Source organism: Staurois parvus, unplaced genomic scaffold (genome assembly GCF_062004578.1).
Source record: "Staurois parvus isolate SC_StPar_1 unplaced genomic scaffold, SC_StPar_1.0 ptg001351l, whole genome shotgun sequence".
Lineage (NCBI taxonomy): Eukaryota > Metazoa > Chordata > Amphibia > Anura > Ranidae > Staurois > Staurois parvus.
Window position 1 is genome coordinate 182,936 of NW_028319147.1, and position 27,674 is coordinate 210,609.

Below are 27,674 nucleotides of genomic sequence, written 5' to 3' on the forward strand. Positions count from 1 at the left end.
ACTTCATCAGAAAAAAAAAAAAAAGAAAGGAAGAAAAAAAAAAAAAAAAAAAACCAGCCAGCCAATCTGGGAGCAGCCCAGGCAGCTGTTAAATACAGCACACGGCTCCGACATCCCAGAACAAGAGGAGGCAAGGAGAGGACTGGGAGCAAAACGGAGCGCCAAGGAAGGCTTCAGATACTTTCCAAGAAGTTCCAAGAGAAGAAACGCGAGACATTGTCCTTGTAACCTCCGTTAGAAACGTGAGACATTGTCGTTGTAACCTCCGTTAGAAACACGAGACATTGTCCTTGTAACCTCCGTTAGAAACGTGAGACATTGTCGTTGTAACCTCCGTTAGAAACGTGAGACATTGTCGTTGTAACCTCCGTTAGAAACGTGGAACATTGTCCTTGTAACCTCCGTTAGAAACACGAGACATTGTCGTTGTAACCTCCGTTAGAAACGTGAGACATTGTCCTTGTAACCTCCGTTAGAAACACGAGACATTGTCGTTGTAACCTCCGTTAGAAACACGAGACATTGTCGTTGTAACCTCCGTTAGAAACGTGAGACATTGTCGTTGTAACCTCCGTTAGAAACGCGAGACATTGTCCTTGTAACCTCCGTTAGAAACACGCCACATTGTCGTTGTAACCTCCTCTAGATCCTCCAGCTTACAATTTGTATCAAAAAAAAAAAAAAATTCCAGCCCAAAGGAAACAAATTTTCCTTCTACTTTCTAAGAAGAAACTTTTATTTTTTTACTTTATCCTTTTTTTTTTTTTTAGTTTTCATTCCTACAAGAAGTTCTAGAAGAAGACGTTTCCAGGATGGACTGTTGAACCATTTTTGGTCCTCCAAGAATTGAGTTTCCTTCTTTCAGGTACAAATTTGCAACTTTGTACATTTTTTACTTTTTTTTTTGAGCACTTATTATTTTTTAATTTACGTCTTCAAGCGGCCAAAATGTATGTTTTGAGGATGGACTGTTGAACCCCAGAAGTTCCTAGACTCCATTCTTGGTCAGTTTTGGTCCTCCAAGAATTGAGTTTCCTTCTTTCAGGTACAATTTGCAACTTTGTACATTTTCTTTTTTTTTTGAGCACTTATTATTTTTTAATTTTACGTCTTCAAGCAGCCAAAATGTATGTTTTGAGGATGGACTGTTGAACCCCAGAAGTTCCTAGACTCCATTCTTGGTCAGTTTTGGTCCTCCAAGAATTGAGTTTCCTTCTTTCAGGTACAATTTGCAACTTTGTACATTTTCTTTTTTTTTTGAGCACTTATTATTTTTTAATTTTACGTCTTCAAGTGGTCAAAATTTACGTTTCCAGGATGGACTGTTGAACCCCAGAAGTTCCTAGACTCCATTTTTGGTCACTTTTGCTCCTCCAAGAATTGAGTTTCCTTCTTTCAGGTACAATTTGCAACTTTGTACATTTTCTTTTTTTTTTGAGCACTTATTATTTTTTAATTTTACGTCTTCAAGTGGTCAAAATTTACGTTTCCAGGATGGACTGTTGAACCCCAGAAGTTCCTAGACTCCATTTTTGGTCAGTTTTGGTCCTCCAAGAATTGACTTTCCTTGTTTCAGGTACAAATTTGCAACTTTGTACATTTTTTATTTTTTTTTTGAGCACTTATTATTTTTTAATTTACGTCTTCAAGCGGCCAAAAGTTGAACCTTCATCTGTGAGGACCAGCGAGGAAGGAAGATGATTTGTTGGGAGGTCGCTGTTTTTGCTGCCACTTGGCTACACGTGGTGCTGTCTTTTGGAGAACGGTCCCCGACCGGCTACAAGGAGGAGATTGTGTTTCCGGAAAAGATGAACTCTAGCTTCCGCCAGGAGCAGCCGGACTGGCCCGGCGACGAGGGATCCTCGGAGGGTCACCTCAGGTTCCGGTTCCGCGCTTTCGGGGAAGAGCTGGTCCTGGATCTGGAGAAGGACCCGAGCTTTCTCTCCGAGGACCTGACGGTGCAGTACTTGGGCAGGAACGGGCAGTCGGAGGCCAACGGGCTCTCCGAATCCGGCAGCTACTTTACGGGGGCGGTCAATTCCCACCCGGAGTCCATCGCGGCGGTGAACTACAACGGCGCCTCGCTGCTGGGGGTGCTCCAGTACCGGGGGTCCGAGTACCACATCCAGCCGTTGGAAGGAGGAGGGCAGAACAGCGCCGAGGGCGCGGGGGCGCACGTCATCAGGAGGAAAGTGCCGGAGAAGGGCAACGGGCCTATGTGCAATGTGGGACCTCAGGTTTCCATGCTGGGGACGGGAGATGCCGATGGCAGCAATGGTTACGGCACGCGCAAGATGGCGGCATCATCGAAAAGATCTAAGGTAAGACCCACTTTTAAGAACTGCCATTAGAAGTAGCCGATTGTGTTCTTGATCAAAAAGTTTCAAAAACATTCCTAAACCAAAAATGTACCTAAATGTCTTGGTGGGAGTCGGGGGTGCAGCTGGTCCTACCAATAGTCATGTGACCATTGGTGGTCCCATTTGGCCGGGTGGGAAATCCAATGTGATCCAGTTTTGTATCATCATAAAAAAGTTTCAAAAACATTCCTAAACCAAAAATTTACTTAAATGTCTTCGGTGGGAGTCGGGGGAGCAGCTGGTCCTACCAACATTCGTGTGACCATTGGTGGTCCCATTGCCACCCATAGTAGAACGAACCTGTCAAAAATTGACCCATGGGGCAAAAGTGGTACCAACAGTATAAGATTTTCCATTTGGCCGAGTGGGAAATCCAATTTTGTATCATCATGAAAAAGTTTCAAAAACATTCCTAAACCAAAAATTTACCTAAATGTCTTGGTAGGAGTCGGAAGTGCAGCTGGTCCTACCATCTATCATGCGACCATTGGTGGTCCCATTGCCACCCATAGTATAATGAACCTGTCAAAAATTGACCCATTGGGCAAAAGTGGTACCAACAGTGAAAGATCGTCCATTTGGCCGGGTGGGAATTCCAATTTTGTATCCTCATAAAAAAAGTTTCAAAAACATTCCTAAACCAAAAATTTACCTAAATGTCTTGATGGAGTCGGGGGTGTAGCTGGTCCTACCAACAGTCGTGTGACCATTGGTGGTCCCATTTGGCCAGGTGGGAAATCCAATTTTGTATCACTATAAAAAGTTTCAAAAACATTCTTAAACCAAAAATTTACCTAAATGTCTTGGTAGGAGTTGGGGGTGCAGCTGGTCCTACCATCGGTCATGCGACCATTGGTGGTCCCATTGCCACCCCTATTAGAACGAATCTGTCAAAAATTGACCCATGGGGCAAAAGTGGTACCAACAGTGAAAGATCGTCCTTTTGGCCGGGTGGGAAATCCAATTTTGTATCATCATAAAAAGTTTCAAAAACATTCCTGAACCAAAAATTTACCTAAATGTCTTGGTAAGAGTCAGGGGTGCAGCTGGTCCTACCAACAGTTGTGTGACCATTGGTGGTCCCATTGTCACCCCTATTAGAACTAACCTGTCAAAAAATGACCCATGGGGCAAAAGTGGTACCAACAGTGAAAGATTGTCCATTTGGCCGGGTGGGAAATCCAATGTGATCCAATTTTGTATCATTAAAAAAAAAGTTTCAAAAACATCCCTAAACCAAAAATTTGCCTAAATGTCTTGGTGGGAGTCAGGGGTGCAGCTGGTCCTACCAACAGTCATGTGACCATTGGTGGTCCCTTTTGGCCGGGTGGGAAATCCAATTTTGTATCATAAAAAGTTTCAAAAACATTCCTAAACCAAAAATTTGCCTAAATATCTTGGTAAGAATTGGGGGTGCAGTTGGTCCTACCAACAGTTGTGTGACCATTGGTGGTCCCATTCTCACCCCTATTAGAACAAATCTGTCAAAAAATTACCCATGGGGCAAAAGTTGTACCAACAGTGAAAGATCGTCCATTTGGCCGGGTGGGAAATCCAATGTGATCCAATTCTGTATCTTCATAAAAAAGTTTCAAAAACATTCCTAAACCAAAAATGTACCTAAATGTCTTCGGTGGGAGTCGGGGGAGCAGCTGGTCCTACCAACAGTCGTGCGACCATTGGTGGTCCCATTGCCACCCCTAGTAGAACGAATCTGTCAAAAATTGACCCATGGGGCAAAAGTGGTACCAACAGTGAAAGATCGTCCTTTTGGCCGGGAGGGAAATCCAATTTTGTATCCTCATAAAAAAGTTTCAAAAACATTCCTAAACCACAAATGCCTTTGTAGGAGTCAGGGGTGCAGCTGGTCCTACCAACAGTCGTGTGACCATTGGTGGTCCCATTTGGCCAGGTGGGAAATCCGATGTGATCCAATTTTGAATCTTCATAAAAAAGTTTCAAAAACATTCCTAAACCAAAAATGTACCTAAATGCCTTTGTAGGAGTCAGGGGTGCAGCTGGTCCTACCATCGGTCATGCGACCATTGGTGGTCCCATTGCCACCCCTAGTAGAACGAATCTGTCAAAAATTGACCCATGGGGCAAAAGTGGTACCAACAGTGAAAGATCGTCCATTTGGCCGGGTGGGAAATCCAATTTTGTATCTTCATAAAAAAGTTTCAAAAACATTCCTAAACCAAAAATTTACCTAAATGTCTTCGGTGGGAGTCGGGGGTGCAGCTGGTTCTACCAACAATCATGTGACCATTGGTGGTCCCATTTGGCCGGGTGGGAAATCCAATGTGACCTCACATCTTTTTGACGTTGAACCAATGGGCTGAGCGTTGGCCAATTTACTAAGCCAGGGCCACGCCCCCTTCATGACATCATTAGTACGGTTGGTAAGACCGCCATGTGCACTCGGCTCTTGCCGAGGACTGCAGAGGGGGAGGTGCAGGAGAAGATCGGTGAACGCCGAATGAATGCCACACACTTCTAAATGATACATTGGCGACCCGATATTATCCCGTGTCTCAGGCAGCTGCCTTTGTGGCCAACCGTCCAATCCCGGCCCATTCCTTTCATGGTGGCATCTGTATTGGTGTCCTGATGGTTCCCCCTGTATGACTGACAGCAGATGATGGAAAATGAAACTCCGTCCGAAACTGATATTTCCGTGTTTGGTGGAGGCTGGGTTCCATTATGAGGGGTTCCCACCATCCCTGTGCTGAGTTCCCGGGTCTGTACACCCGCTGTGCCCATTATGAGGGGTTCCCACCATCCCTGTGCTGAGTTCCCGGGTCTGTACACCCGCTGTGCCCATTATGAGGGGTTCCCACCATCCCTGTGCTGAGTTCCCGGGTCTGTACACCCGCTGTGCCCATTATGAGGGGTTCCCACCATCCCTGTGCTGAGTTCCCGGTCTGTACGCCTGCTGTGCCCATTATGAGGGGTTCCCACCGTCCCTGTGCCGAGTTCCCAGGTCCGTACACCTGCTGTGCCCATTATGAGGGGTTCCCACCATCCCTGTGCCGAGTTCCCGGGTCCGTACGCCCGCTGTGCCCAATATGAGGGGTTCCCACCATCCCTGTGCTGAGTTCCCGGGTCCATATGCCCGCTGTGCCCAATATGAGGGGTTCCCACCATCCCTGTGCTGAGTCCCCGGGTCCGTATGCCCGCTGTGCCCATTATGAGGGGTTCCCACCATCCCTGTGCTGAGTTCCCGGGTCTGTACCCCACTGTGCCCATTATGAGGGGTTCCCACCGTCCCTGTGCTGAGTTCCCGGGTCTGTACCCCGCTGTGCCCATTATGAGGGGTTCCCACCGTCCCTGTGCCGAGTTCCCGGGTCTGTACCCCCGCTGTGCCCATTATGAGGGGTTCCCACCATCCCTGTGCCGAGTTCCCAGGTCTGTACCCCCGCTGTGCCCATTATGAGGGGTTCCCACCGTCCCTGTGCTGAGTTCCCGGGTCTGTACACCTGCTGTGCCCATTATGAGGGGTTCCCACCATCCCTGTGCTGAGTTCCCAGGTCCGTACACCTGCTGTGCCCATTATGAGGGGTTCCCACCATCCCTGTGCCGAGTTCCCGGGTCCGTACGCCCGCTGTGCCCAATATGAGGGGTTCCCACCTTCCCTGTGCTGAGTTCCCGGTCTGTACGCCCGCTGTGCCCATTATGAGGGGTTCCCACCATCCCTGTGCCGAGTTCCCGGGTCTGTACCCCACTGTGCCCATTATGAGGGGTTCCCACCTTCCCTGTGCTGAGTTCCCGGGTCTGTACCCCACTGTGCCCATTATGAGGGGTTCCCACCATCCCTGTGCCGAGTTCCCGGGTCTGTACCCCACTGTGCCCATTATGAGGGGTTCCCACCGTCCCTGTGCTGAGTTCCCGGGTCTGTACTACCAGGAAGTGAATGTCAGGTACTTCATATCTGTATCTTTACCGGCGATTAAATGATATATTCGTCTTCTCCTGCCCCGACGTGTCCGACATTCCTGACGGGGAGACAGACGCACGGCGATCGCTCTGAACTTTGTATAAAAAAAAAAAAGGAGAAAAACACAAAACGACAATCCTGCGCTTAAAGCATCCGGCGAAATGTTGGCGTGGGAAGGGCGGACGGCTTTGTTCGGGTTGTTGGATCCTGACTGCGTTTCCTGCGCCAGCCTGTTGGCGGCCCCGCGCCACCGCAAACATCCCCGCTAAGCCGGTACAGGTGTATGAATTAGTATGAATTAGGAGGGGAGCGGACAAGGCGCTTGTCTTCCGAATAATCGCGGATTTATAAAGAGCTGACGGCGCCATTTTATACCAGATTTATCATAATATTACCCAGAGACATTCCTCCAACATATACCGCGGCGCTGTACACAGATCACTGAGCCAGTCCCATCAGTCTCTGTGCCAGAGGAGCTTACACTCTAATGTCCCCTCCCCCACAGTCACATCAGTCTCTGTGCCAGAGGAGCTTACACTCTAATGTCTCCTCCCCCACAGTCACATCAGTCTCTGTATCAGAGGAGCTTACGCTCTAATGTCCCTTCCCCCGCAGTCCTATCAGTCTCTGTATCAGAGGAGCTTACACTCTAATGTCCCCTCCCCCGCAGTCCCATCAGTCTCTGTACCAGAGGAGCTTACACTCTAATGTCCCCTCCCCCACAGTCCCATCAGTCTCTGTACCAGAGGAGCTTACACTCTAATGTCCCCTCCCCCACAGTCCTATCAGTCTCTGTATCAGAGGAGCTTACACTCTAATGTCCCCTCCCCCACAGTCCCATCAGTCTCTGTACCAGAGGAGCTTACGCTCTAATGTCCCCTCCCCCACAGTCACATCAGTCTCTGTACCAGAGGAGCTTACGCTCTATTGTCCCCTCCCCCACAGTCACATCAGTCTCCGTACCAGAGGAGCTTACGCTCTATTGTCCCCTCCCCCACAGTCACATCAGTCTGTACCAGAGGAGCTTACACTCTAATGTCCCCTCCCCCACAGTCACATCAGTCTCTGTACCAGAGGAGCTTACGCTCTAATGTCCCCTCCCCCGCAGTCCCATCAGTCTCTGTACAGAGGAGCTTACACTCTAATGTCCCCTCCCCCGCAGTCCCATCACACGCTCAGCGGAGTTCCCTTTTAGAACTGCGGGGGAAGGACCGGCTGAGGCTCCCCCGGGTGCTGCTGTCTCCATCCTTTGATGGAATCTGGAAAAGTTTTCTGCAAAGTTAGAGGCTGCAGACTCCGGAGCCGGAAGGACGCTCGCAGACGGCCCACTGGAGCGCGGAAGGAATGGCGCATTAGCGCGGCTCGCGGGTCGCTGATGTCTCCCTCCGGTTTGCCGTGTGTGGGGGCTGAAGATGGAAAAGTGACGTTGTCCGGAGCTCCTGTGAGCCGCAGCCAAGGAATGTGGAGGTTGTATCGGATAATGCCTTTACCACAAACCCATTTCCCTCCAGTCATCAGTTTTCCGCCGCCACGCGCTTTTTCCATCTTCGCCCCGGAGACGCGAGCGCAATCAGAAAGCTTCGCTTACATCCCCCCTCCCCCCCCAACGCCAACGTTGCTGAAAAATGCTGGACATTGTCACTTGTGCGGTGCGCTACGCCGCGCGTCAACGCGCATCGAAGGTGGAATCTTGCCGCATCACCGGTGCGCTGACTTCGGGCTCATTCACACGGCGGACTGTGCGCATTCTGCCGCCTCCCACCCATCTCTTCGCCGCAGTGGGGACTCTACCGCGGTGCAACCGCCATCACCGCATCGCGGCGCAGTCCTGTTACTGCTGGCAATGCTGGGAAGCCTGTGAATAAGCCCATCGTGGGGGGCGATAAAAACGCGGATCGACTACCTGTTTGTGCCGCCTCACGTGTGACCTTTGCCTTATGACGTTGGGGGTGGGATTCAAACTGAACGGCGCGGAAACACGTCAAGGCGGCAAAGTGCGTGTCAACCTGCGCATTCGCGTAGATGTCAATGAGCCCCCAATGAATGCGCTTCGCCTGCGACGATTTATAGAGACCAAAATCGTTCATTATTGGCGCCGTCAGCAGGATTCTCCGCAAAATCTTTAGAAACATAGAAAAGCGGCGGCAGAAACAGACCATTTTTTTTAGGAGGGTTTGTTTTGGTTTTTGTTTGTTTTATTTTTTTGTGTTTTTTCGGTTTATATTTTTTTTATTATTACTTTATTGTTTTGTTTCTTTTGTTTTTTTTGTTTTATTTTTTTTTTTTTTATTAATTTGGGGGGGGGGTGGGGGTTGTGTGTGTTTTTATTTTTGTGTTTTTTTATGTTTTTTCGGTTTATTGTTTTATTATTATTTTATTGTTTTGTTTTTTTTTTTTGCTTTATTTTTTTTTTCATTTGGGGGGGATTTTTGTGTTTTTTAATTTTTTTTGTTTTTTGGTTTATAGTTTTTTTTATTATTTTATTGTTTTGTTTTTTGATTTATTATTTTCTTTGTTTTTTTTGGTTTATTATTTTTTTTTTGTATTAATTTGGGGGGTTTTTTGTGTTTTTTTATTTTTGTTTTTTTTATGTAATTTTGTTTTGTTTTTTGTTTAATTGTTTTTTTTTGTTCTTTTTTCATTTTTTTGGGGGGTTTAATTGTTTTTGTTTTTTTTTATTTTTTTAAAACTAAAAAATAAACAAAAAAACAATTTAAACAAACCCCCACCCCAAAATGAAAAAAAGAACAAAAAAACAAGTAAAAAAACAATAAACAAAAAAAAACAATTAAACAAAAGAATGAAACAAAATGAAACAAAAAAAAAACAAAAAACAAAAAAATTAAACAAAAAAACAATTAAACAAAAGAATGCAACAAAAATGAAACAAAAAAAAAAACAAAAACAAAAAAATTAAACAAAAAAACAAACAAAAAAACAATTAAACAAAAGAATGCAACAAAAATGAAACAAAAAAAAACAAAAAAAAAATTAAAGAAAAAAAACAATTAAACAAAAGAATGAAACAAAAATGAAACAAAAAAATTAAACAAAAAAACAAACAAAAAAACAATTAAACAAACCCCCCCACCCAAAAAAACCAAAAAAACCAAACAAAAAAACAAAAACAATTAAACCCCCCCAAAATAAATGAAAAAAGAACAAAAAAACAAACAAAAAAACAAACAAAACAAACAAAAAAATTGTTTTTTTTGTTTCTTTTTTTGTTCTTTTTTATTTATTTTGGGGGGGTTTAATTGTTTTTGTTTTTTTGGGGGTTTTTTTGTTTGTTTTTTTTGTTCTTTTTTTAATTTTTTTTGGGGGGGGGGTTTGTTTAAACAACGAAAAAACAAGTAAACAAATCCCCCCCAAAAAATGAAAAAGGAACAAAATTTTGTCTTTTGTTTCATTTCCGCATTACTTGATGATTTTTTTTTCTCGTGGCGTTTCACCATTTTTTAAACACGCTTTCCCGCCACGTGCAGATAGTTGGTATTTCTGTAAGTCCACATGCTCCAGTGATATGAATCTCGTGGGATCACTGCCAGGGACATGGAATGTAACATGTCGCCGGTGTAGCAGCAGCTTTCCTTGGGCACATCAGGGGAGCACTGTGAAAATCCTGCTGAATCCGTCTGCAATACAATAAAGCCGGGGTGGGCAACTGAACTACAAGTCCCATCATGCCTCTGCCTTTGGGAGTCACGCTTGTAACTGTCAGTTTTGCAGTGCCTCATGGGACTTGTAGTTCTCCTGGAGGGCCGCAGTTGCCCACCCCTGCAGAAGCTGTGGTTAAAGGGGAACTCTTCTGATTTTTGCGCGTCCTCCATGTTGCCTTGGGGGGGGGTGTGTCGCTCTCAGATGACGCCGCCTCCCCCAGGTGTCCCCGGCCATTCCCTTGTATACAAAATCGTTTTTTTTTTTAATGGGAAAAACGATACAATGTTGCTTTTCCGCGTGTTTTCCTGGCCGCGGTTCCGTCTCGCGTTCCGCGGTTTTGCCGCAGGTTGGCAGATGTTCGCGTTTTATGGAAACCCGTAAAAGTTTATATGGAGTCGTCTTCCGCTTTCCCCTTCCTGGACTCTGGAAATGCGATCTCGGGCGACTCGCGGGGTTCTAAGAGCAGCAGGACGGCGCAGACCGCGGCAAAATTCCATACGCCGACCTCCGCTGCGCTTCTTGGTTCTCCTCCAATAGGAGGAGAGTTTGCCGATTCACCCCTTCATCATCCTCTCACCTTGTGACTTGCTACAAAGTTACAATGTACAGTCTGATCGCTGGGGGAGGAGACTGAGGAAACGCCTCCTCCTTCTACAAAGTTACAATGTACAGCCTGATCTTTGGGGGAGGAGACTGAGGAAATGCCTCCTCCTCCTTCTACAAAATTACAATGTACAGCCTGATCTTTGGGGGAGGAGACTGAGGAAATGCCGCCTCCTCCTTCTACAAAGTTACAATGTACAGTCTGATCACTGGGGGAGGAGACTGAGGAAACGCCTCCTCCTACAAAGTTACAATGTACAGTCTGATCACTGGGGGAGGGGAGACTGAGGAAACGCCTCCTCCTCCTTCTACAAAGTTACAATGTGCAGTCTGATCACTGGGGGAGGGGAGACTGAGGAAATGACTCCTCCTCCTTCTACAAAGTTACAATGTACAGTCTGATCGCTGGGGGGGAGGAGACTGAGGAAATGACTCCTCCTCCTTCTACAAAGTTACAATGTACAGTCTGATCACTGGGGGAGGAGACTGAGGAAACGCCTCCTCCTCCTTCTGCAAAGTTACAATGTACAGTCTGATCACTGGGGGAGGAGACTGAGGAAATGCCGCCTCCTCCTTCTACAAAGTTACAATGTACAGTCTGATCACTGGGGGAGGGGAGACTGAGGAAATGCCTCCTCCTTCTACAAAGTTACAATGTATAGCCTGATCTTTGGGGGAGGGGAGACTGAGGAAACGCCTCCTCCTCCTTCTACAAAGTTACAATGTACGGTCTGATCACTGGGGGAGGGGAGACTGAGGAACAGATTCCAATCATGTCATCCCTGACAGCGCGGAGCAGTAAAGCCCAATCACCGTCAGGCAGATGTTGAATTCCGATCGCGTTGACGAGCTGCACTTTGCGTCGGAGTGACTTTGGCGCGGTGCGGCGGGGAGAGCGCGCCCCTTCCCGTGGACGGCTGCCAGTGAGCATTGGAGGCTCCATGTTCCGCCGGCTCCCCCACCCCAGACAATGAATGAATGTTTTCTTTGTCCTCTGGGCCGGGGTAAGGTTTCTGCTCAATAGGCAATCGCCATCCAGGCCGTTCAGCCATGAAATCCTGTGATGATCGACAATGCGGGCCGATCGGGGGGAGCGATACCCCCCAGGACATGGGAGCGGGTGGAGCGGAAGTGAAGCCAATGTTACTTCTCTTGTCTTTGTAACTGGAGCGCGCCGATAAGATCTTCCGCCCGGCTACTCCGGGGCTTTGTAGGGGACAAAACTGATACTTTTCTTTTTCCCCTCCCGGAAAATATGGAACCTGACCGATGCGACCACCCCGGGCATGCGTCCCCGCCCATGTACGCCGTGCGTCCGGGGAAACGATCTCTACTGCGCTTTACGTTCACATCGGTCCAGAACCTCAAGAGCTTACGATCTAAAGGAGACCACCTACCTGCTTGTCTTTGGAGCACATGGAGAACATGCAAACTCCAGGCAGATAGTGTCCTGGTTTGGGATTGGAACCAGCAATCCCAGTACTGCAAGGTAGAAGTGCTAACCACTAAGCCGATCAGACTATACCTCAAGGGATTTTGGAAATTTTTCTGAAGACTTTCCACCAATCATGTGCATGGTTGTACCGACCAAGGCTACCTCTGACCACCAGGACTACCTCGTACCAACCAAGACCACCTCTGACCACCAGGACTACCTCGTACCAACCAAGACTACCTCTGACCACCAGGACGACCTCGTACCAACCAAGGCTACCTCTGACCACCAGGACGACCTCGTACCAACCAAGGCTACCTCTGACCACCAGGACTACCTCTGACCACCAAGACTACCTCTGACCACCAAGACTACCTCGTACCAGCCAAGACTACCTCGTACCCACCAAGGCTACCTCTGACCACCAGGACTACCTCGTACCAGCCAAGACTACCTCTGACCACCAGGACTACCTCGTACCAACCAAGGCTACCTCTGACCACCAGGACTACCTCGTACCAACCAAGGCTACCTCTGACCACCAGGACTACCTCTCACCACCAGGACTACCTCGTACCCACCAAGGCTACCTCTGACCACCAGGACTACCTCGTACCAACCAAGACTACCTCTGACCACCTGGACTACCTCGTACCAACCAAGACTACCTCTGACCACCAGGACTACCTCGTACCAACCAAGACTACCTCTGACCACCGGGACTACCTCGTACCAACCAAGACTACCTCTGACCACCAGGACTACCTCGTACCTACCAAGACTACCTATGACCACCAGGACTACCTCGTACCAACCAAGACTACCTATGACCACCAGGACTACCTCGTACCAACCAAGGCTACCTCTGACCACCAGGACTACCTCGTACCAACCAAGACTACCTCTGACCACCAGGACTACCTCGTATCAACCAAGACTACCTCTGACCACCAGGACTACCTCGTACCAACCAAGACTACCTCTGACCACCAGGACTACCTCGTACCAACCAAGACTACCTCTGACCACCAGGACTACCTCGTACCAACCAAGACTACCTCTGACTACCAGGACTACCTCGTACCAACCAAGACTACCTCATACCAACCAAGACTACCTCTGACCACTAGGACTACCTTGTACCAACCAAGACTACCTCTGACCACCAGGACTACCTTGTACCAACCAAGAGTACCTTGTACCAACCAAGACTACCTCTGACCATCAGGACTAACTAGTACCAACCAAGATACTTCTGACCACCGGGACTACCTCTGACCACCGGGACTACCTCTGACCTACCTTTTGTAGTCTGTGGGATTCCCATTCGCCAACCAGTCAGAGGAGTCATAATTTGATGTTCACAAGATAGAAGGTGTAAGGACACCAAACGTATAAGGGTCCCAAGGTGGACTGAGCCCTAGATGATGGCTCCAGGCAATGGACTGAGGCCTGGGTGATGGCTCCAGGAGATAGACTGAGCCCTAGATGATGGCTCCAGGCAATGGAGTGAGGCCTGGATGATGGCTCCAGGAGATGGACTGAGGCCTGGGTGATGACTCCAGGCGATGGACTGAGGCCTGGGGGATGACTCCAAGCGATGGACTGAGGCCTGGGTGATGGCTCCAGGCGATGGACTGAGGCCTGGATGATGGCTCCAGAAGATGGACTGAGCCCTAGATGATAGCTCCAGGTGATGGACTGAGGCCTGGATGATGGCTCCAGGAGATGGACTGAGGCCTGGATGATGGCTCCAGGCGATGGACTGAGACCTAGGTGATGGCACCAGGCAATGGATTGAGGCCTGGGTGATGGCTCCAGGCGATGGACTGAGGCCTGGACGATGGCTCCAGGAGATGGACTGAGGCCTGGACGATGGCTCCAGGCGATGGACTGAGGCCTGGGTGATGGCTCCAGGCGATGGACTGAGGCCTGGACGATGGCTCCAGGAGATGGACTGAGGCCTGGACGATGGCTCCAGGAGATGGACTGAGGCCTGGATGATGACTCCAGGAGATGGACTGAGGCCTGAGTGACTGCTCCAGGAGATGGACTGAAGCCTGGGTGATGGCTCCAGGCGATGGACTGAGACCTAGGTGATGGCACCAGGCAATGGATTGAGGCCTGGGTGATGGCTCCAGGCGATGGACTGAGGCCTGGGTGATCCCTGTTACAGAAACCCTTCAAACACTTTTGGAAACAAACTGTGGATGGACAGGTGTCTGTATATGGGCATATGTCTTGCCAACAGTGGACTGCAAGGTGTCCACCCTTGCTATGTAGCCTATTGGATCCCTGTTACAAAAACCTTTCAAACACTTTGAAAACAAATTGTAGATGGACGAGTATGTTTAGAAGGTCATGTGTCTTGCCAACAATGGATAGGGAGGTGTCTGCCAGTGGTCTGTAGCCTTGGGACCCAAACAATGGACTACAGATGATCAAATGGGGCTCAAATGGATATCTGTGGAACATTTCTGATGGTCGAATCACTTTTAATTGCCTCCATCCCTGTTTCCAAGCGTTTACAGCCACCCCTCTGTATGGCAACGATGGAATGCTACTAATAGCCCCATTATCGTACATACAGGTGACATAGGGAACCCTTTTAGATGCAATTCAAGCGTGATTGACAGTGATCCACCAACCCCAGATCATTATTTTTCTTGTTGGGGGATTGCGCAGGACGGTTGACAAAGTACGTCCCGTTCTCGGCTGTCCGCGCTGAGCACACACGTGTGTGTTAATGCACATTACGCAGTGTTTATGCAATGCACGCCGAGGACAGGACATTCATACTGAATTTGCGCAAGGCTTCGGAGAACCAAACTTCGCAAGCGGATGACGTTCCAGAGAGCTGTCAGAGACGGGAAGAAATAAAAATCGAGATGAGCTTAGGAGAGCCACACACAAATGTTTGGGTATTCAAGAGGTGATGGATGATGGCGAATCGTCATCAGTGATGTAACCCTTGTATATACACAACCATGTCAACGCCAGACCCGGGGCCTCCCTCCCCTCTTTCCAAGTCTTCGGATTAAGACGTCTGCTCACTCATAAGTCATCGCTACGGAATTGCAACATTGTGTTCCTCATCTGCAGCTTTCTAAGTATCTGCCTTCCGTCTGCCCTTCTGCCTTAACTCTTTCCAGGTAGAAGATGGAGTCTTCCCGGCCTTTGGGGTTCTCCTGGATTTGACTGGCTCTTGTTTTTGAACTACTACCCTCAGCATTCGTTGCTGGATATATCTACATGAACACTCGCTCTCTCCACCCATCCTGGTGGCCATTGTCTCCTGTAATAAAAGTGATGGGAAACCCAAATTCTTGGGTTGTCACTGGAACAGGAGTCGAAGGGAAATCCCAGTGTGTACATTTGGTCTGCTGTCAACCATCTATGAAGGCATATCCTCTCACTTTGGAGAGATCTTCTCTTACTTCCTGCTTTGTTTTTGGGCCAGGAAATGAAGGGAAATCCACTTGATGAGGGGTCTTAACCATTGCCTACTTTATTAAAAATGAATCGCTACGGAATTGCAACATTGTGTTCCTCATCTGCAGCTTTCTAAGTATCTGCCTTCTGTCTGCCCTTCTGCCTTAACTCTTTCCAGGTAGAAGATGGAGTCTTCCCGGCCTTTGGGGTTCTCCTGGATTTGACTGGCTGTTGTTTTTGAACTACTACCCTCAGCATTCGTTGCTGGATACATCTACATGAACACTCTTACGTTCTATGAACATGGACCACGTTCACTTTACGGAAATGATTCCTTCCAACTGAAGGTGAAAGTGCATTCACTCTCTCCACCCATCCTGGTGGCCATTGTCTCCTGTACTAAAAGTGATGGGAAACCCAAATTCTTGGGTTGTCACTGGAACAGGAGTCGAAGGGAAATCCCCAGTGGGTACATTTGGTCTGCTGTCAACCATCTATGGAGGCATATCCTCTCACTTTTGAGAGGTCTTCTCTTACTTCCTGCTTTGTTTTGGGACCAGGAAATTAAGGGAAATCCACTTGATGAGGGGTCTTAACCATTGCCTACTTTATTAAAAATTCATCGCTACGGAATTGCAACATTGTGTTCCTCATCTGCTGCTTTGCAAGTATCTGCCTTCTGTCTGCCCTTCTGCCTTAACTCTTTCCATGTAGGAGATGGAGTCTTCCCGGCCTTTGGGGTTCTCCTGGATTTGACTGGCTCTTGTTTTTGAACTACTACCCTCGGCATTCGTTGCTGGATATATCTACATGAACACTTGCTCTCTCCACCCATCCTGGTGGCCATTGTCTCCTGTATTAAAAGTCATGGGGGAAAACCAAATTCTTGGGTTGTCACTGGAACAGGAGTCGAAGGGAAATCCCCAGTGTGTACATTTGGTCTGCTGTCAACCATCTATGAAGGCATATCCTCTCACTTTGGAGAGATCTTCTCTTACTTCCTGCTTTGTTTTTGGGCCAGGAAATGAAGGGAAATCCACTTGATGAGGGGTCTTAACCATTGCCTACTTTATTAAAAATTAATCGCTACGGAATTGCAACTTTGTGTTCCTCATCTGCAGCTTTCTAAGTATCTGCCTTCTGTCTGCCCTTCTGCCTTAACTCTTTCCAGGTAGAAGATGGAGTCTTCCCGGCCTTTGGGGTTCTCCTGGATTTGACTGGCTCTTGTTTTTGAACTACTACCCTCAGCATTCGTTGCTGGATACATCTACATGAACACTCTTACGTTCTATGAACATGGACCACGTTCACTTTACGGAAATGATTCCTTCCAACTGAAGGTTAAAGTGCATTCACTCTCTCCACCCATCCTGGTGGCCATTGTCTCCTGTACTAAAAGTGATGGGAAACCCAAATTCTTGGGTTGTCACTGGAACAGGAGTCGAAAGGGAAATCCCCAGTGGGTACATTTGGTCTGCTGTCAACCATCTATGAAGGCATATCCTCTCACTTTTGAGAGGTCTTTCTCTTACTTCCTGCTTTGTTTTGGGACCAGGAAATTAAGGGAAATCCACTTGATGAGGGGTCTTAACCATTGCCTACTTTATTAAAAATTCATCGCTAGGAATTGCAACATTGTGTTCCTCATCTGCAGCTTTCTAAGTATCTGCCTTCTGTCTGCCCTTCTGCCTTAACTCTTTCCAGGTAGGAGATGGAGTCTTCCCGGCCTTTGGGGTTCTCCTGGATTTGACTGGCTGTTGTTTTTGAACTACTACCCTCAGCATTCGTTGCTGGATACATCTACATGAACACTCTTACGTTCTATGAACATGGACCACGTTCACTTTACGGAAATGATTCCTTCCAACTGAAGGTGAAAGTGCATTCACTCTCTCCACCCATCCTGGTGGCCATTGTCTCCTGTACTAAAAGTGATGGGAAACCCAAATTCTTGGGTTGTCACTGGAACAGGAGTCGAAGGGAAATCCCCAGTGGGTACATTTGGTCTGCTGTCAACCATCTATGGAGGCATATCCTCTCACTTTTGAGAGGTCTTCTCTTACTTCCTGCTTTGTTTTGGGACCAGGAAATTAAGGGAAATCCACTTGATGAGGGGTCTTAACCATTGCCTACTTTATTAAAAATTCATCGCTACGGAATTGCAACATTGTGTTCCTCATCTGCAGCTTTCTAAGTATCTGCCTTCTGTCTGCCCTTCTGCCTTAACTCTTTCCAGGTAGGAGATGGAGTCTTCCCGGCCTTTGGGGTTCTCCTGGATTTGACTGGCTCTTGTTTTTGAACTACTACCCTCGGCATTCGTTGCTGGATATATCTACATGAACACTTGCTCTCTCCACGCATCCTGGTGGCCATTGTCTCCTGTATAAAAAGTCATGGGGGAAAACCAAATTCTTGGGTTGTCACTGGAACAGGAGTCGAAGGGAAATCCCCAGTGGGTACATTTGGTCTGCTGTCAACCATCTATGAAGGCATATCCTCTCACTTTTGAGAGGTCTTCTCTTACTTCCTGCTTTGTTTTGGGGCCAGGAAATTAAGGGAAATCCACTTGAGGAGACACCAATCCTCAAATCTTAACCATTGCCTATTCTATTAAAAATTAAGGGTTCTTTTACACCATATTGGGCAACCTTGGGAATATATAGGGGGTCTATATATTAAAAAAAAATTGCCGTGTGGCTGTCTCAAACATTTGCACAGCTATTTGTCTACTTTCTATGATCGTCGGCTTCAACTAGTGGCCACTAGGTGGTATTTTCCTGATTGGGGGTATTTCAGGAAAATACCACATCATGGCCACTAGATGGAGCTGACGATCATAGGAAGTACACATATTACGGGGATTATTCGGCTGAGACATTCATACAACTTTTTTATTTTTATAACTAGACCCTTTGGACAAGGCACTTCTCCTAATGTCTTATTGCTTCATTTCCCCTCCACACTTTGCACTGGTGAAGAGGCCATTGTATCTTTTCTGATTCTCTTTAAAGTGACGTATATCTTGGGTGGGATAGAAGGAGCACCCATGTCCAGAAAAACTGGAACTTTGATTTATGGTTCATAAGATATTTATTGAATGCATAATCATGTACACCAAGCCAACGCGTTTCGGGGGAACGGACTTCCCTTTCTATAGGGCTGGTGCTGCATACTATTGGATAGGAAGGGTTCCCAAAGTGATATATTGATTACGAGGTTCCGGAAAGCAGAATGGCAGAGTGCTGGACAGGGATGCAGGGACATCGGGCGCTCCTTCCATCCTACCCAAGACTTCTCGTTGAAAGGACTAGAAGGCCATATCAGGAAGGTAGCAGCCTAAACCCCAAGAGTGTCCACCACCACAATTCACCATTAGGCACAACCTGCTGGAAGGTATTTCTTCCTCTTTGCCCACACAATCACCCACCCAAACCCCAAGAGGGTGCACCACCACTGTTCACCATTAGGTACAACTCACTGGAAGGGATTTCTTCCTCTTTGCCCACACATTCACCCACTCAAACCCCAAGAGGGTTCACCACCACCGTTCACCATTAGGCACAACCCACTGGAAGGGACTTCTTCCTCTTTATCCACACAATCACCCACCCAAACAACAAGAGGGTTCACAACCACCATTCACCATTAGGCACAACCCACTGGAAGGGATTTCTTCCTCTTTGCCCACACATTCACCACCACCGTTCACCATTAGGTACAACCCACTGGAAGGGATTTCTTCCTCTTTGCCCACAGATTCACCACCACCGTTCACCATTAGGTACAACCCACTGGAAGGGATTTCTTCCTCTTTGCCCACAGATTCACCACCACCGTTCACCATTAGGTACAACCCACTGGAAGGGATTTCTTCCTCTTTGCCCACACAATCACCCGCCCAAACCCCAAGAGGGTTCACCACCACCGTTCACCATTAGGCACAACCCACTGGAAGGGATTTCTTCCTCTTTACCCACACAATCACCCACCCAAACCCCAAGAGGGTTCACCACCACCATTCACCATTAGGTACAACCCACTGGAAGGTATTTATTCCTCTTTGCCCACACAATCACCCGCCCAAACCCCAAGAGGGTTCACCACCACCGTTCACCATTAGGCACAACCCACTGGAAGGATTTCTTCCTCTTTACCCACACAATCACCCGCCCAAACCCCAAGAGGGTTCACCACCACCATTCACCATTAGGTACAACCCACTGGAAGGTATTTATTCCTCTTTGCCCACACAATCACCCGCCCAAACCCCAAGAGGGTTCACCACCACCGTTCACCATTAGGCACAACCCACTGGAACGGATTTCTTCCTCTTTACCCACACAATCACCTGCCCAAACCCCAAGAGCGTTCACCACCACCGTTCACCATTAGGCACAACCCACTAGAAGGGATTTCTTCCTCTTTACCCACACAATCACCCGCCCAAACCCCAAGAGGGTTCACCACCACTGTTCACCATTGCGTACAACGCACTGGAAGGGACTTCTTCCTCTTTGCCCACACAATCACCCACCCATGACCATCAACTAATCCAGTCACTCCAGCATGGTCTCCAGCACAAAGTAGATATATAATATGTGCTATCAAACACAACCAGAAGCTGAGGGACAGCTTCAATATCCACAAGAGGTCAGGTCATTGACAGAGGAGGTAACAAATCTCAGGGATGAGTCTCCGAGCTCCAGAGTCCTCCTCATTAGGGGACGCATATACATTGTTCATCCAGTACAATTATAATTGGGCGGTTCTTGCCCCAGTCTACCATTGATTGGTTCTCTTTAAGAGTCTTTATTGTTTTTGTATAAAAGGAATTATCTTGGTCCCTTCTGCAGAAACATTTGTTGCAACGACGTCAAGGACCATAAAAAAATGACGTCATCACATGCTATAGGCAGGACATGCTGATCTGAAAAAGGACTACAATGATTGGACGCCAGGGACCATAGGGATGCGTCATGTAAATATATCGCAACGTAGGCTAGATGTACAAGCATGATGGATGGCGAATAGTACGGGATTTGCTGCTTCGGAAAATATTCCAAGTTGAATTATGAACGGAATCCGGGGAAACAGGGCCTCATTCCGAGAGAACAGCGCTGAAAGGGCCTCTGCTGGCTTGTTGTTAGGTTTATCCTGAAGTGTGGCGAGGGGGCTTCAAAAGAATCTGTCATAACACCCCTCTTCCCCCGAAACATACTGTGCAGCATGTTGTTGTAAGCAATTCGCAACCAACCTTTGACCCTTTTGCATGTCATATTACCCAAAGAACATGATTGACACCTCTAATGGCCACCTCTGGGTTTTTTGGTAATTATTCCTAGTTGAAGGGTTAAGTTGAATGTTTAAGGGAACTACATTACCTGGGATGAACCATCTAGCCTTAGAAATCCATATTCCTTAGACGGAAAACCGTTGGAAACTATCTAGGAAAGAAATAAATGGAGAACTTTGAGGAAATGCAAAAACACGCGAGTAGTCTACGCCTAATCACCAGAACATTTCAAAACTTTGGATTCCTTTTTGAGATGTTAAATTCTTCTCCAACCCCAATTTTGGGTCAGCACTGAGCTGAGCAACAGAGACACGTCTAAGGGCAAGAGTGAGGCTCTCCAAGCATGAGCAGAAAGATGATGTAAGAGTTGGGAATGCGAGAGGGAAATAATTTTAGGCGAGGAAAATAGGAGCCTCGCTATTCCAGACAAAGCAGTCCAGCAACGTAGAAAATTTAGAAAAGCCATTTTAATTGCTTGAGCATTTTTTAGACATCCAAATGCATCGCTGTAAGTTTTTAAACTAAATATACGTTTAGTTTTACGTCATTCAACAATTATCCTCTTTTATCCCCAACAGCGTTTTGCATCAGTGCCCCGTTACGTGGAGACTTTGGTTGTTGCAGATGAAACGATGGCCACCTTCCACGGAGCAGGTCTCAAGAGGTATCTGTTGACCGTCATGGCAGCTGCTGCCAAATTCTTTCGCCACCCAAGCCTGAAGAACCCGATCAATGTTGTGGTGACGCGGCTGGTAGTGATTGGGCGGGCCGACAAGTCCAACACCTATGGGGGGCTGAAGATGACCACCAATGCTGCTGAGATGTTGAGGAACTTCTGTGAGTGGCAGAAAGGGCTGAACAAACCCAACGACTCTGATTCGGAACATTTCGACACGGCCATACTCTTCACCCGGCAGGTGTGTTAATTTTTGTAGCACCTAAAATTTTACCAAAATTTTTTTTTGTGGCACCTAAAATTTTACCAAAATTTTGACTGGATCGTACCAGTTCTTAGGGAACATATGTGTATTTATTACTTACATGAATCCTTGTTGACAGAATCTTTGTGGAGTATCCACCTGCGACACACTTGGCATGGCTGATGTTGGTACAGTTTGTGATCCATCAAGGAGTTGTTCCATAGTCGAGGACGACGGCTTGCAGTCCGCTTTTACCGCTGCTCACGAGCTAGGTAAGCCGAACTGCTCAACAACTGATGGTTTAAAAGAGATGTCTATCAAAATTGATTCCTTCATCTGGTGGAAGGTCATGTAGGCAGTGACGTATTTGATGTTCCTCAAGTGATCTTTCTCAGCTCGTCTGCTATCTACAGGGTTGAGCTAGACCAAGACTCCCAACCACCATTTCCAGTTGATAGAAATAGCATTTGCAATCTTCCTTTCATCTGCCAACAGGCCACGTTTTCAACATGCTCCATGACAACTCTAAACCTTGCATTGAGATTAACCGCCCGGCCAGCAATACCCGTCACATGATGGCCCCTGTTATGTCGTATGTGGATCCAGAAGAGTTGTGGTCACCATGCAGTGCCAAATTCATCACTGACTTCTTGGACAACGACAATGGTAGGTAACCCTATAGCCCGTCTCTCCTACATTGTCAAGTTACTATGATCTTAAAGTCTCAAAGCAGCCACTTAAGCCACGTTTTGACAATATATCTTCCTTCTCCAGGTCACTGTCTTTTGGACAAGCCCTCAGCTCCCCTCCGCCTGCCAGTCCCATTCCCCGGAAACGACTATGATTCTGACCGCCAGTGCCAGCTAACTTTTGGTCCCGATTCTCGACACTGCCCAAACCTGCACACCCCCTGCTCCTCTCTTTGGTGTACGGGAAGGATCGATGGACACTTCATGTGCCAAACTAAGCACTTCCCCTGGGCGGACGGAACGCAATGTGGAGTCGGGAAGACTTGTATGAATGGCCGTTGCATCAGCAAAGTGGAAATGAAAGCCTACAATGTGAGTTCGGTGTATTGTAGACCTCTAAAGGTAGACGTTGGGGGCCAGTTAGATCATATATATCTATATGAGCCAGAAGGAACTCTTTTTTAAGAGTCAGTATGCACGTGGTTGCATTGTTGAGAATATAAAAGTTAGAACAAAAGTTCCATCTGTAGATCTCTAGAAGCCATTTTTTGACCTTCGAGATGCTAGCTATCAATTGCTCATCGTTTGCTCTAAAGCTTCGTAGTTTCAGGGGCGGACTGACCATTCGGGAACTCGGGCACTGCCCGAGGGCCCAGGGTCAGTAGGGGGCCCCATGAGATGCCCCTGGTACCTTTCATAGGCTTTTTGTGGGTGTGGTTTAAGTGTGGGCAAGGATACAGAGGCCCCATGATCCCCTATTGCCTGGGGGCCCCATGAGTTGTTAGTCCGCCCCTGGTGTATGTTGTTAGTTCTCCAACGCAGAGAACTTTGCATTCCTGTTACAATATTGCAACTTTATTTAATTGTTTTATGGTTCATTTTGCAGACTCCGGTGAATGGCGGTTGGGGTCCTTGGGGTCCAAATGGGGAATGCTCACGGACGTGCGGTGGTGGAGTTCACTTCTCCCATCGTGAATGCAACAAGCCAGTCCCAAGAAACGGTGGGAAGTATTGTGAGGGGAAGAGGACTCAATACCGCTCTTGCAACACGCAGGAGTGCCCAACCGGCAACGGTACGTTTGACACACCCAGAGCCAATTTCAAAGTTGTTCGAACTCAATGGCAGGTGATTATAATCTACATTGTAGAGGAGAACTGCCCTTTTTTTTTTTTGCTATCCCAGGGCTGATTTCCATGATTCACAAATATTTGTGAAGTTTGTGATTACCAAAAATCACAAGTTAGATTTTCTCCACATTATATAATGTATGTTTCAGTACATTGAATGAGAGACAAATTCATAATAAACAAGCTGCATGCAGTGTGATCCTAGAGAAGCTCAGTGCTGCCCTCTTTGGGACTGACTTCTCTTTGCCTAAAAATATATTAAAAAGTCATTACTGGTGTCAAAGTTTAACACAGGGGTCTCCAGATTTTCTAAACAAAGGGCCAGTTTACGGTTGTTCAGACCTTAGGGGGACCATTGGGAGTAGAGATTGTCCTGGTGTCAATGGAAGTAAACAATGCATCTTTGGTATTGAGGGGAGGAATAGCGCCCCATCTTTGGTGTCAGTGGGAGAAATAGTGCCCCATTGATGGTGCCAGTGGGAGGAATTGTTCCCCCTTGATGACGCCAGTGGGAGGAATTGTTCCCCATTGATGGCGCCAGTAAGAGGAATTGTTCCCCATTGATGGCGCCAGTAAGAGGAATTGTTCCCCATTGATGGCGCCAGTGGGAGGAATTGTTCCCCATTGATGGTGCCAGTGGGAGGAATTGTTCCCCATTGATGGTGCCAGTGGGAGGAATTGTTCCCCATTGATGGTGCCAGTGGGAGGAATTGTTCCCCATTGATGGTGCCAGTGGGAGGAAAAGCTCCCCATTGTTGATGTCAGTGGGAGGAATTGTTCCTCATTGTTGGTGTCAGTGGGAGGAATAGTGCCCCGTTGTTGATGTCAGTGGGAGGAATCGTGCCCCATTGTTGGTGTCAGTGGGAGGAATAGTTCCCCATTGTTGGTATCAGTGGGAGGAATAGCTCCCCATTGTTGATGTCAGCGGGAGGAATAGCGCCCCATTGTTGGTGTCATTGGGAGGAATAGTTCCCCATTGTTGGTGTCTGTGGGAGGAATAGTGCCCCATTGTTGGTGTCTGTGGGAGGAATAGTGCCCCATTGTTGGTGTCATTGGGAGGAATAGTTCCCCATTGTTGGTGTCTGTGGGAGGAATAGTGCCCCATTGTTGGTGTCATTATGAGGAATAGTACCCCATAGTTGGTGTTAACGGGAGAAACAGTGTCCCGTTGTTGATGTCAGTGGGAGGAATAGCACCCCATTGTTGGTGTCAGTGGGAAGAATAGTGCCCCATTGTTGGTGTCAGTGGGAAGAATAGTGCCCCATTGTTGGTGTCAGTGGGAAGAATAGTGCCCCATTGTTGGTGTCAGTGGGAAGAATAGTGCCCCATTGTTGGTGTCAGTGGGAAGAATAGTGCCCCATTGTTGGTGTCAGTGGGAAGAATAGTGCCCCATTGTTGGTGTCAGTGGGAAGAATAGTGGCCCATTGTTGGTGTCAGTGGGAAGAATAGTGGCCCATTGTTGGTATGACACCATAATGACATAATGACTATGAGGAATAGTGCCCCATAGTTGGTGTCAATGGGAGAAATAGTGTCCCGTTGTTGATGTCAATAGCAGGAATTATATCCCATTGTTGGCATCGGTGAGAGGAATAGTGTCTTGTATCAATGGGAGGAAAAGTTCCCCAACAGCCAGATAAAGGCAAGCAAAGGGCCACATCTGGCCCCTGGGTCTCAGTTTGGAGAACGCTGGTCTAACAGGACACAAGTCCAGTGATTGACAGATGAGGAGGTCTTCATTAGAAAAGTTAACTAATATGTGGTCACCCCAATCTTCTCGCCCTACAGCGATGACATACAGAGAGCAGCAGTGTGCCGTCTATAACCACCGGACAGACCTCTTCAAGGGTTTTCCATCGCCCATGGACTGGGTTCCCCGCTACAATGGAATCGCAGAGAAAGACCAGTGCAAGCTCACCTGCCAATCACGTCCTTTGGGTTACTATTATGTCCTGGAGCCACGGGTGAGTCCCATATCTAAGAACTGCTATTCTTCTACCATTTCACGCCGTGGAATAAGAATGGATATTTCCAATGTAGTTTCTACTGTGATTATGGAATGGAATGCCAACTCCCATAGAAGAGCATTACATGGACACAGTTGGTTCTATAGCCCCATGCTTTCACACATTTTGACCAGTAATGGTAACCAAATCTCCCTGTTTTCTCTGGTTCCAGGTGGCAGATGGTACTCCATGCTCTATGGACTCCTCTTCTGTATGTGTACAGGGGCGCTGCGTCCACGCTGGCTGCGACCGAGTTATCGGATCCAAGAAGAAATTCGATAAGTGCATGGTGTGCGGTGGGAACGGCTCTGCCTGTACCAAGACCTATGGATCGTTTACGAAACCACGGTGAGACACCACAGGATTTTCAAACACCCAATTTAGAGTTGTCATGTCAGGCCAACTGGGCAAATGCCATAGGCTATATTGGGAAAGAGGATGTTAGAATAGTTGGGAAGTCCGACAAGTACAAAGGAGACTCTGTATCTGGTTATTGTCCGCTTTTCTGGCCTTCACATATATATATATACAGAGTCAGGAACGTATCTTGATTAGGTTGGTTGCTTTCCATATAGAATGTTCTCTGGCACCTATATGAGTACTTTGTTGTTCAATGGCAACAAGCCAGTCTTCAAGAGACATGCCGACTTGAAAATTTGTAAAATATGATCTTTAGGTCTACTACTAATGTTTTGTACTGGAATGATTATCCTCAAACATTTGTTTTCTGCTTTCAGGTACGGCTACAATGACGTGGTCACCATCCCAGCAGGGGCCACAAATATTTTGATACGTCAGAACAGCGGGTCATCCTCAACAAGCGATGGAGTCTATCTGGCCTTAAAAAGACAAGATGGAACCTACGCCCTCAATGGAAACTACATCCTGGTGCCCTCAGAAGTGGACGTTAACATTGGGGGAGGGTTGACTCTACGGTACAGCGGGGCAACCAAAGCCATGGAAACCATTGTTGGACGTGGACCCCTGAAAGAGTCCATTACTATCCAGGCTTTAGTTGTCAGTGACCAGAGAGCTCCACGTCTCAAATACACTTTCTTTGTCCCCAAACCTACCACCAGGACCACACAAGCCAAGAAACCAACAGAAGACTGGATGAAACGGCGGGCGCAGATACTCGAAATTTTGAGGAAGACCAGAAACAACCACAAATGATGAGTAGAAGATGTACTGGGACAATTATGTCTCAATTCACAGAGACAAGCTAGCACATTCCAACCTAGTTTCTCTAAGGGAGGAAGTTTACGTGTTTTGCAGGCAGCATCTTCAAGCCATGCATATAAAGAACTGGATGGTACCATCTTTCACAAAATGTTCTCGAAAATATCCGGGGCTGAAATGAATGGGCAACATCCTGTAAACCATTTAATGGCCAGCTCTACCACCAAGTCATTAAGAAATATATTTCAAAAGAGGTGACCAGAGGTGGTACAGATGGTCTTGCCAAAAAAGCCTAAAAAAACATCAACAGACTGTTGTATAGCTCGAAAGAAACAAAGGAAAGCCACCTGGACTCAAAGTAGACATTATTGAGTCTTCACTAAGCCCGTGCTGTTGGCTGGTCCACCACCGGCGGCTCCCCTTTGGACTTTTTCCCCTTTGGCCTTCGGCCTACTTTGGCCAACTGTTTTCTATTGCCAATGGACTTTGAACGTCAAAGGTGAACTGGGGACCACCACCACCACAGTCTTCCAGGAACTTTGAAAGTTATCTGTGATCACTGCAGTGTTCAAAAAAAGAAAAAAAAGGGTTTGCCGTTGCTGAGGCAATCAAAAAATTCAGCGTCAAACTCTACGGTAGCTTGTAAGAGGAGTTGATTCCTCACTATGGACTGAAAGTAGGGTCTGGATACCCATATTATTTAATAGGAACATAAAATAATTAGCTAGGATAACTATGTTGATAACACTTTCCTGAGGGACAGCCTGAGAGGGTTGGAGACTGTCCACAGAAACGAGAAGCTCTCATGTTCTGGAATGCCCTTCGAGAGGAACCGGAAGAAGAGTTTGTTTTTTTTTGTGAATAGCTTTTCGTAGGCATAGAAGTGATTGATGGGGGGGGGGGATTTGGATGGATCTTGTTCGCTACTGTAAAGCCCAACATGAGCAACGCCTGGCGGTTCTGGCCAGACCCTTGGTCCTGCTCACACTCAGCATGAGGTTTCTTTTTTTAAATGTTCAAAATCCATTCTAA

At 47.3% G+C, this 27,674-nt stretch overlaps 1 protein-coding gene across 1 annotated transcript; it reads left to right on the forward strand.

Annotated features, from left to right (window-relative positions):
• Positions 1–27,674, forward strand: ADAMTS4 (ADAM metallopeptidase with thrombospondin type 1 motif 4). Its single transcript, XM_089661563.1, has 10 exons — positions 1–242; positions 771–2,321; positions 21,299–21,637; positions 21,780–21,912; positions 22,136–22,306; positions 22,415–22,701; positions 23,216–23,402; positions 25,246–25,421; positions 25,636–25,811; positions 26,201–27,674. Exons 2-10 carry the CDS (start codon positions 1,698–1,700, stop codon positions 26,634–26,636), a joined length of 2,529 nt encoding a protein of 842 aa, XP_089517689.1. The 5' UTR covers positions 1–242; positions 771–1,697; the 3' UTR covers positions 26,637–27,674.